The following is an 11,400-nucleotide window of genomic DNA, read 5'->3' on the forward strand; positions in this document are numbered from 1 at the left end:
CATCTGGACGCCCCCACACAGCCGACCGCCCAGACGCGCCGGGAAGGGCGCCCGCTAAGCGCAGCAGCTGAAGGGGGGCGGGGAGCGCGCGGGCACAGGAAGGGGGGTGTCTCCGGCTGAGGATTTCTCTCGAAGCTCCCCGCAGTTATCTGCTCCTCCAAGGGTCTACCCCCCCCCCAAGGTGCCCAAAATACTTAAACAAACAAACAACCCCAAACCTGTTCCGTTTTCGCTCCTGTATAAATAGAACAGACTTTCCAAAAAAGCAATACCGCATTCACTCTTATCACCAGCCACTTCTTTCCACCAAGTAATTCAGAAAAAAGCAGTCAGCTTCCGTGAATGCATGCAGCTTTTTTTTTTTTTTCTTTTCTGCCTCCTTTTGCTTGCGGTTTTGAGCTGCCAAGAAAGTGAGTAGGGGTTTGACTGTAGTGTCTCGGCTCCGTTCGGTTTCTTTCCGAAGTTTAATTTTCCGGAATGGCTCCCAAACAAGGGCTGGGGAGGCGGAGCTGCCGGCACCGGATCTTCGCCTTTTTTGGAAAGTCCGGAGAACCGGAATTCCTCCCCGCCCCGGAGGCCGCGCAGCAGCCGGGACCCGATCGCTCTCCCACAGTAGCCTAAGCCGGACCTTTGGCGCGGCCCCTCCCTGGCAGGCTCTGAGCCCTGGACCCGGGCTGCGGCTCGGGCCGCCTGCCCCAGACCCCTGCGGGCTGCAAGCTGGGAGTCGCGAGCCCGCTGGAGCCCGCGCAGCCGAGCCCCTATGCAAATAGGCCATGTGACGGCAAAAGCCACCAGGCCCAGCCCTGTTCCTCAGTCCATATATGGGCAGTGACGTCACGGGCATTGAGGACCTGCCCATAAATACTTAGAGCAACACTTTCCGTCTAACCGAGAGAGCAGCAATTGATTAATAGCTCGGCGAGGGGACACACTGACTGTTATAATAACACTACACCAGCGACTCCTGGCTTCCCAGCCGGAACCCAGGCGAGAGTCAGTGGCAAATAGCCATCTTTCTTCTTAAAAAATCAGCAACTTGTTTGCTAGTTTTAGATCTGTTAGATTTTTTTTTTTTTTGAGGGGGGTAGTTGCTTTTAAGTGTGGAGGGCACAAGGAGATACCAACCTAGGCTCAGTCCAATCCCTCTCCAAAACGGCTTCTCTGACACTCCAGGTAGCGAGGGAGTTGGGTCTCCAGGTTGTGCGAGGAGCAAATGATGACCGCCAAGGCCGTAGACAAAATCCCAGTAACTCTCAGTGGTTTTGTGCACCAGCTGTCTGACAACATCTACCCGGTGGAGGACCTCGCCCCCACGTCGGTGACCATTTTCCCCAATGCCGAACTGGGAGGCCCCTTTGACCAGATGAACGGAGTGGCCGGAGGTAAGCCGCGTGCCCCCTTCGCGAACCGGGACCCACGCCGCTCGGAGGTGGTGGGTGGGTTTTCGTGCGTGTGCGGGACTTGGAGGAGAGGTGGAAGGTGTTGATTGAACTGGATTTGAAGGATAGAAGTGGGTGCAGGAGGAAAGCGGGAGCGGGGACCCGGGCGTTGGAGCTGGGCGCGCGGGCAGATGCACCAGGTTGCCAGCGAGCCGGCGTGCGTGCGCTGCGGCGCGCCCAGCCCCAGGCGGAATTAGGCATAAGAGTAGGAGGTGGTGCCCCACCAGGCTTCGGGGCTTATGCGAGCCTTAATGCCGGCGGCACCCCAGCCTCCCCAGTCCCGCGGTAGGGGCAAAGTGATGGGGAAGTTCGGGGCTCTGGCGGAAAGCTGAGCGTCTGGAGAGCGGAGCAGCGGAGATGCCCGAGGAAAGCGTCCGCCGCTTCCTGCTCGGTAGAGGAGACCCGGGGAAAATCTCGGAGCGCGCTCCTCCTGCGGTCTGAAGGAGCGCCCCCACCTGCGCGCTGCCAGCGAAGTTGAGGGGGTTGGCCCGGCGGGGAGGAGGAGATGGGGCGGGCAACGGCGGGAAGCGGCCCCGTGGCTGCCGAGGGAGGCCCGTAGGGAGCCGGCGCCGCGAGTTTCCTTGGCGGTGGCAAGGGGTCTCCCGAAGCCCGCGCACCTTCCCCGAAGCCCTGCCACTGCTTTTGCGCTGAGGCGAGGCCGCGCAGGTGTGGGACTAGGCTGAAAAGATTGGGAAAGGAAACCTATTTAGACTCCTTCCATGGCAGAGCCTGATTCCCTCCAGCAGCGGGAGAGGGAGGGAAGGAAGGAACCTGGGGTGTGGAGCAGCCGGGAAATCATTGACCCCCTTCTTTGGCTCACCTTTGAGGCTGACACCTTCGCTGCACTGGCTGGGGTCAGTCTCCTGGGTAGTGCCTGCCCTAGCTGTGGGACCTCAGGCAAAGGAGAGGGAGAACTTCCAGGCAGATGGGGAATTTTTAATACTGCTGCTGCTATTATTGGGTGTTTTCATTGGGGACTGGAGCCACAGATGGCTGTATGTGGTAGGGGTGGGGGTGGGGGTAGCTCATCCTGTTTGCCTGGAGGTAGTTTGAATCCTAGACTGTGGCTGGCTTCCACAGTAGGATCTGGGCTAGCCTCTTCTTACTGTCTTTGGGCCACAGTTTCCCCACCTGTTGAATTCTGCCCCGGCTATACAGTGCTGGAGTCCTTGGGGTGGGACTCATGTGAGACAGAAGGGTGAGAAGGGATTCTTGGCTGCATTCTCAATGCTCCACCTCCATTCTTCTTTTCCCCTCCCCAGATGGCATGATCAACATTGACATGACTGGAGAGAAGAGGTCCTTGGATCTTCCATATCCCAGCAGCTTTGCTCCGGGCTCAGCACCCCGAAACCAGACCTTCACTTACATGGGCAAGTTCTCCATTGACCCCCAGTACCCTGGTGCCGGCTGCTACCCAGAAGGTATCATCAACATTGTGAGTGCAGGCATCCTGCAGGGGGTCACCTCCCCAGCTTCCACCACAGCCTCCTCCAGCATCACCTCTGCCTCTCCCAACCCACTGGCCACTGGACCCTTGGGTGTGTGCACCATGTCCCAGACCCAGCCTGACCTGGACCACCTCTACACTCCGCCGCCGCCGCCTCCTTATGCGGGTTGTGGAGGAGACCTATACCAGGAGCCCTCTGCGTTCCTATCAGCAGCCACCACCTCCACCCCCTCCTCTCTGGCCTACCCACCACCTCCTTCCTATCCGTCCCCCAAGCCAGCCACGGACCCAAGTCTCTTCCCCATGATCCCAGACTATCCTGGATTTTTCCCCTCACAGTGCCAGAGAGACCTGCACGGTACAGCTGGCCCAGACCGCAAGCCCTTTCCCTGTCCCCTGGACTCCCTGCGAGTCCCCCCTCCACTCACTCCGCTCTCCACTATCCGCAACTTTACCCTGGGAGGGCCCAGTGCTGGGGCCACAGGGCCAGGGGCAGGCGGAGGCAGCGAGGGACCCCGGCTACCTGGCACTGGCTCGGCAGCGGCTGCCGCGGCCGCCTACAACCCACACCATCTGCCACTGCGGCCCATTCTGAGGCCTCGAAAGTACCCCAACAGGCCGAGCAAGACCCCAGTGCACGAGAGGCCCTACCCGTGCCCAGCAGAAGGCTGTGACCGGCGCTTCTCCCGCTCGGACGAGCTGACCAGGCACATCCGAATCCACACGGGGCACAAGCCCTTCCAGTGTCGGATCTGTATGCGCAACTTCAGCCGCAGCGACCACCTCACTACCCACATCCGCACCCACACTGGCGAGAAGCCCTTTGCCTGTGATTACTGTGGCCGCAAGTTTGCCCGCAGTGATGAGAGGAAGCGCCACACCAAGATCCACCTGAGACAGAAGGAGCGAAAGAGCAGCGCCCCGTCGTCGGCGGTGCCGGCCGCCTCCAGCGCCTCTTGCAGCGGGGGCGCGCAGGCCGGGGGGACCCTGTGCAGCAGCAACAGCAGCACTATTGGTGGAGGGTCCCTAGGCCCTTGTTCGTCTCGGACCCGGACGCCCTGAGATGAGACTCACGTTGACACACCAGCCCTTTGAGGCCCCGAGGCCCTTCGTCCATTGGAGCTGCACGACAAACACTACCACCCATTCCTGCCCTTCCCTCATTTCATTGGGCAAAGGGCCTTGAAGGAGCCTAGCACTGCCCCCACCCCGCCCCCTCCTTTCCACTTAGAAGCAGGTCTTAGCCTGCTTCTAAAACTTAGCCCACCTTAGTCTGTCTTAGGTGAGTTGACTGTCACCCCAAATTAATGGGGAGGCACAGAAGGGAGTTGGGTGGGGGGCCTCAGGCCTAGAGGGCTGAGGCCTGACCCTACTTTAAAGGGTTGTTTGACTAGGTTTGGTGCCCCTCTCTTATTTTGACTGGTTAGTTTTTTGACTCTGGATGTCAGAACTGATTTGAGACTTTTTCTACAGTAGTTTGGGAGATGCTGATCTCTTCAGATGGGGACAGCAAAAAGGCAGAAGCAAAGCTGATGTGCACTTTAATGGCCTGGGACTGATTCAGGGGATGCTGTACAGTGGGCGAAGCATGGCCTTTACGCTGCATTCTGTTGCCCTAGAAGTGAATCAAAGCTTATCTAGTCATCTCAACCCTTTAAGCAATATGTATTATAAACTTAGAGAACAGAAGTGCAATGTGATGGGAGGGACATAGCAATACTTGCTTCTTTTTGAGTGGTTTGAGAAACGTAAAGACTATTTTTTCAGTGTATATCCATTCAGATTTTGTGTATTTTTGATGTGCACTGTTCTCCAATTTCTGAACCTTTGGGAAAAGAAAAAGTAAAACATGTATGATCTCTTGCAATGAGTCAGAGGTTAACTTATTTAAAGGGGGATGTACATATATTCTCTGAAGCTAAGATGCATGCAGTTGTGTTGGACGTGTCCCTGGTGCCTTGTGTGATGTAGACAATGTTACAGGGTCTGCATGTAAATGGGTTGCCTTACTATGGAGAAAAAATCACTCCCTGGGTTTAGTATGGCTGTATATTTCTGCCTATTAATATTTGGAATTTTTTTTAGAAAGTATATTTTTGTATGCTCTGTTTTGTGACTTAAAAGTGTTACCTTTGTAGTCAAATTGCAGATAGGAATGTAAATAATGTTACTGGAGCTGACTTGTTTGGTTATTAGCTCTTAATAGTTGTGGAAATATAAATGATTTATTCTAACACAAAACCACTAACTAAAGTTCGGATAATGAATGGTTTATGACTATAGTGTAAATAAATACTTTTCAACAATATTTTTGCTGCAGAAATTATTTATGCAAGATTTATTGGGTGTGACTTCAACAGTACCCAGTGGGTTTTAGTACTTTGACCAAGCCATAGTCTCCAAGTTTTCTTTGCTAGTCTTTCCACATCGGCTCTCTTGCCGCAAAGCAATCTCCATTCATAATCAAACACGAGCATTCGCTAGCATTCGGGGATTTCCCCCATGCATTAGTGTAAAAGTGGGGAGGCGTTGTTTTGACTCATTGTTCCGTCCTCTGTAACAGCCTATAGCTTCTCTCTGCTCCTGAGTGGGCTCCGGAAAATAAATACTTACAAACAAGTGCCCACTCGGAGACTACACATTTGCAACTGCTTTCAGAACCCTGACCAGAGCCTGGAACTCAGACGAGATGTGGCTTTGTGGAAAGTGTGGTGGCGTGGTCAAGCTGGAAATGACTTTCAGGTTCCAGGATTAGTCTCATGACCACAGAAAACTTTTTGAAAAGCGCTATCGCCTCTTCTGATCAAAAATGCACTCAGACACTGCTGATGACAGCATTAATGGTTACCAAAGGAATTACCCCAGGACTCATTTCTCTCTAGACGTCTCCCCAATTACACCCATTTGGAAGGATCATTCTCTGCCATAGGTCTGGTCGGTCTAGAGACAAATACCCAGCTTTTTAGATGATGTACAGGTGTACACCAGCCTTAAAATCTCAAGACAATATGAATCAAATAGGTAAATATGGCCCTTCGTTGGATAATGCTTTGCAAAACAATACTCTAGGGGTCATTTTAGTACAAGCCTTTTGTAGTGATTTTAAAATATAAATTAACTGACACCCCCTCCCCCCGACAATATCTATAATACAGATTGTCTTTGTTATCTTTTTTACTCTAAAACTGGACCTGAATATTTAACTTCACTCACTGCCTCTGGATCCTTACATAAGTGTAACACATTGGAGTGTCTAGATACATCATCTGAAAACTGTGTCGTCTGTCCTTTGTCACTGTTACTAAGACATGGCTGATAATAGATGGCTTGTATTTTAGAACAGCAGACAGTGGCTGGTACTCAGGGAAACTCTTTTTCGGCCCTTACCAGCACTAGAATTTGAAATCTGATTTGCGGGGATAAGTAACCCTTATTTCTTCCCTGTTCTTATTTCAAAGATGCACAATACCTCTCAGAACTACTAAATGGAACTTCCTAAAATCCGGTGTCAGATCGTTCTAAGTGATTGGAGTCATCTCATTAGATTCATTATTTCCTAGCTTGTTGGCATAGTATCATCCTTGCTTGGCCAATTTTGTTAAAGACGTTTTGTATATACAACAATGCCATTTTGATAACTTTTTAATAATACTCTCCTACTAAAACATCATTAAAAAATAAACCTAAATGAAAATGAAATGTTAGTTGCTCAGTCTGATCGGACTCTTTGCCATTGCATAGACTGTAGCCTGCCAGGCTCCTGTCCATGGGATTCTCAAGGCAACAATACTGGAGTGGGATGCCATTCCAGGGGACTTCTCTGACCCAGGGATCGAACCCAGGTCTCCCACGTTGCAGGCAGATTCTTTACAACCTGAGCCAACAGGGAAGCCATAAATAGATACATCTAAGTTTTATGTGATTTATAATTGTCTTGCCAAATTTTAATTTTAGAGCTCCTTCAATCAAGACAAGGTAAACAAATCATTTACAAAGCAACAGACTAAAGTCTTTTTTTAATAAGATGAAAGACATTTTGATAGTTAAATTGATTACACAGTCACTTTTGCCTTGATGTAGGTTTGGTGACCTGGCATTGCCATACCATAAGGAATACACCTTGGTGTTTTTTCAGAGCCAACTGTCTGGGTTTTACTCCTTGACTTCAACATGTTAGGTCAATCTTTAATCGTATTTTACTCTGCTTGAAACATTCGGGATACTTTTCACAGGTGTCTCATTTTTTTTACTCCGCCCAAGAAATAAAGGATATAAAGCTAATAGGTCTGCTCTCTTTTAGTCAATATGCTTTATTAAATAATACAGATGTTTCAGCTGTTCTGGGAATTCTTATTAAAAATAAATGTCCAGAGACTAATTCCTTAAAGATTATAATGCAGTTGAGATGGTTCAGTACACATTAAAAATAGGTATACTAATTTTAGGTTAGGTTTCCAACTATTTGTAAACCAGGCTATTTAATTTCAATATCCTAACTGCTAATGAAACTAAGGCAAATTGTTTGGTATATATTAAAAATGGCTGTAGTGATATTTTAACAGTTCAATACAACTTTGGGGGTGCTGGTGGGAAGGAAAGGTCGCTATCCCCTCACCACAAGTGCCTACAATGCTGCCAATCCGAAGTAGTTAAACAAGTTTTACAGAAAAAGCAAAGACAAGAAAATATTTAAGTCCATAGATTCTTTCCTCCAAGAATGAAAGTTGTTTTTCTTTTTTCTGCACTAGCTTATTTTCCTTAGGTTAAATATAAAAGCAGTATTTTTGGTGCAGCAAAATAGTATGGTTGCATGTTAGATAATTTCAGATGTGTTTTCAATCAGGCTGTTTCAAAGATTACAAACAGGGAAATAAACTATTCAGTTTATATTATTACTTGGACTTTAGAATCTCCAGAAGACCCCGTTTTTTACAACATAATGTTACCATACAGACTGTGAACCTTTTACAGTAATTCAAATATAGACATCATAGCTCAAGTAACATTCTCCTCCATTTTGCAATAATCAAATAAGATTACCTCTGAACAATTTCAAAATGCCTTTATTTTCCATAAGTACAGATTTTAATCCAGAAATGTAAACATCCCTGGATCAGAAGATTCATTATCATATTATATGGGGCTTAACAAATGATTTCCTTCTTTGACACTCATTGTACTGTAAGAATCAATGGTCAGCTTCTGTGTGTGATGTGAAGTTCTGAATTCAGAACAAGAGAGTTACAAGAGTGGCCCTGCCTTCAGGTTAGAGTTGAATAGTAACGGGCAGAGTCCTGAATTAAAGACACACTATTGCTTCTTCGGTGAGCAGAACTAGAGCACAAGATTCTACTATTTGGAACAGATCAGGGACGAGAATCCCCCTGAGATGCCTAGACTAATGCACCTACAAGGGGACAATGCAGAAGGAATAAAAGGTGTCAGTTTGGGGAAAAGTTAAAGGCTGTTAGTGTTAAAAGGTCAGATAACCCACTCCTGTTGACCAACACACGTTACTTTAAAAAACAGTTCATCATTTTCACTGGTAAACAGCAGTTAGTGTAAATTCCATCCATGCAATTCAGACTTAATAAAAAAAAAATCAATTCCCATAAAGTAGTAGGTAGACATATAATACTCTAAATTGATATAACCAGAGAATTAAAAAGCTTTAAAAGTATTAGACAAACTTTCATCCATGAGAGGCAGTTATTGCATTTGTTATTCAACAGAAAAGTTAAGTGATTAGTATCATTGTGCTCATTAGTCTCTGTAGGAGAAGACTTTTTTCCACAGTTGTTACCCATATTACAGGAATATAAGGAAACACAACAGCAGCACATGATCATATCTAAGAGTTTATGCAGAAAGGTGCAAGGCTTTTCTGCATATTTTGTCTTTAAGGATATTCTTTCCTCAGTGGCTCACTATAACAAGTTAATTTTGTTTTCACCATTAATTTACTCAATTTATTAGTGAACCCAAAGTTCCACTGTTCTTACTGAACTAAATTAGATATATATTGCTGTTTTGGCCTGCGATAATTTCAGTTACTCTTTTAAAAAGCACCTTAGTCTTTTCATTCAACTTGCTTGTACATGAAAACTTTAAAAATTTTCATAATGAAATTTGGAAAAACAATTCCTCCTTTATTACTGTCTTATTTCCAGAATGAATCTTTGTAGGTTAGTTTAATGTACTCCAGGTTGTATTATAACTTAAACATCATCCATCATCAACAACTGTTATAAGTTGGTCAACTTTTTGCTACAATATAATTCAAAACAGGTAGGTATGTAATTGATAATACACATTCATCACTGTTATGAAAAAAAAAAAAACCCTTGTGAACAGTTTTAAAGGAAGTCATCATTTGCATATCTAGAACTTAATTTCAAACAAAACAGCATAAAGAAGTGCTTCAAACTCCCCCTAAGGTATAATAAATCACACCAGAATGGGACACTGTCATAAAACAACTTAGCAACCCAGAAGAAATGCATTATGCCTCTGTGAGGTTTTACAGCACAGTTGGCATATCATATTGAGTACCATCTTTTTTGTTTTTTTAAGAAAAATCATTAAGAATTTGCTTTTCCATTCTAAGTTTGGGAACAAAGCTTCCTTCACTCTGGGCCTCTGTAACTGAGTGTGCAAAGAGGCAAAGGCACATACTGCTTCCCTACAGGGTCATCACTTTCCACCAATAGCAAATCCCTCCTTATTACAGAACTCAATTACTACCTGGATAAGTCAATCAAGAGGGCTTAGACAACAGCTGGGCAAATTTTAATGTGTTTATTTTTACAGTTTGTTTTTATTAAAAGTTTTGTGAAAAAAGGAATCCTATAAATAGTAAAAAGGGGGGAAACAGGAGTGTTCCTTGGCCTGAAGCAAATGGTGTCAATACATTTGTAAACAAGGTAAAGCTGCTCCGCCTATTAAAAGGACAAAGATAAAACTAGTCACAGATAGCACAACAGTTCAAGAGGTTCGGAGTGGGAAGTGTTTTGTCCCAAGTTTGGGTGCCCTAAAGTGGCTAGCAGTATAGTTAATTCTCAGTTATCTAGCCCTGGTCATCCATGCCTCTCTTCCTGCAGAAAACCCACCCCAGATGAAGCAAGCACTGAGGGGGGCTGTCCTAAGAACATTGCCACCAGCAACACAGCTGGAACCACCAGCCCCTCGAACATTAGAGCTCCTAAGAGAATCTGAAACAGTCATCAACGTTTTCCTCTACTTTTGCAGGAAAATACTGGAAGTAAATAGGGGCACACAGAATTCAACAGCTGGCTACCAGTGTTTTACATTCAGTTGTTTGGAAGCATACTGATTCAGCTCTGGTTAGAAAATACAGAATTACTTTATTACTTCCTAAAGTACACTAAGACATAAAAGTCACTTCAGGATAATACAGTTTTTGCATTGAAGGTGATAAAAACATCTGCTCAACTCTAGATCTGGAGACTCAGTGGGGGAAGCCCTAAGTAATCATTTGTCACTGAGATATACAGGTGCTTGAATTGCTTAGTTTTTGCCACCAGCGTAACCGAGATATGGTTACTGGGCAAGGGGAGGAAAGAAAAGAAATCTTGTCCTCTACATGCATAGTTAAGAGTGTAATCCCTCAAATCTGAAAAGATGGATTTAATTTTCACAAAACTTAATTAGGCCGGACAGCTCACTTTAAATAGTAGCTCAGCTCTTTAAACCTAGTTTTTACCAATGACTTGAACTAAAAACTATTCAAACCACTAGGTCATGCAAAGTCAATAAGTTAGAACTATAACAATAAGCAGTAAAAGGACATAAGGACACAAGTGGAAAACAAACCCTATTTACCCAGAGGAGGGCAGAGAAAACCACTTTGTATATTTTGAATAGGATGGGAACAGAGGAAAGAAAATTTTCATTATGGCTTTAAGATGGAAGCACTTCAGATAAGTCCCCTGTCCCCTCCCCCTCCCCCCACTCCAAACCCCAGTGGCAGTGACAGAGTCAGGAAACAACCTAGCTTCCCCGCCTACTCCGCCCCCAAAACAGTGCCCGGTGGTTGCAATCCAGTCGCCCGCGCTTCCCAAGACTCCCGAGGAAGCGGCTACTGCCCATTCCAGTAGATCCAACACCCAGGCTGGGGGAAGGAAGAAAGCCCTTGTGATGGGGTCGCGGCCAGCCAAGCCTAGATCTGAGTAGGGCAAGTGTTCGGCCCACCGCTTTCGGGCGCCGGCGGCTTCAAGGGAAGACCTTGGGACCTGGATAAGGCTCCCCCTCGCACCAGAAGTCATCGGCCTGCGGGGTCTCCAGGAGCCACACTTCTCGGGGCAGGTCACAGGCCGAGCCGGAGGCCTCCTTGGCCCTGACAGGCTCCAGCACTCGGTAATAGTGGCAGTCCCGGCCGTCGTCGGGGTCGTAGGGCGGGGCCAGGATGTCCAGAAAGGCGGCGGGCCCGTCCACAGCGTCGATCTGGTGCAGGTTGTCCCGGTGCGGCGTGAGGAAGCACGGGCCGCTGGC

At 47.1% G+C, this 11,400-nt stretch overlaps 2 protein-coding genes across 2 annotated transcripts in view; one reads left to right on the forward strand and one right to left on the reverse strand.

Moving 5' to 3' along the window:
• Positions 1 to 885: 885 nt before the first annotated feature.
• Positions 886 to 5,213, forward strand: EGR2 (early growth response 2). The gene is made up of 2 exons (XM_010857406.1): positions 886 to 1,382; positions 2,702 to 5,213. The coding sequence occupies exons 1-2, from the start codon at positions 1,214 to 1,216 to the stop codon at positions 3,949 to 3,951; spliced, it is 1,419 nt and encodes a 472-aa protein (XP_010855708.1). The 5' UTR covers positions 886 to 1,213; the 3' UTR covers positions 3,952 to 5,213.
• A 1,966-nt stretch (positions 5,214 to 7,179) lies between these two features.
• The window catches only part of ADO (2-aminoethanethiol (cysteamine) dioxygenase), a 5,681-nt gene continuing 1,460 nt past the window's right edge, over positions 7,180 to 11,400 (reverse strand). Inside the window, exon 2 of the mRNA XM_010857437.1 lies at positions 7,180 to 11,400. Within this exon, the coding sequence (XP_010855739.1) occupies positions 11,122 to 11,400 (279 nt within the window). The 3' untranslated portion in view covers positions 7,180 to 11,121.

The sequence above is a fragment of the Bison bison genome, unplaced genomic scaffold (genome assembly GCF_000754665.1).
Source record: "Bison bison bison isolate TAMUID 2011002044 unplaced genomic scaffold, Bison_UMD1.0 scf7180017864380, whole genome shotgun sequence".
Lineage (NCBI taxonomy): Eukaryota > Metazoa > Chordata > Mammalia > Artiodactyla > Bovidae > Bison > Bison bison.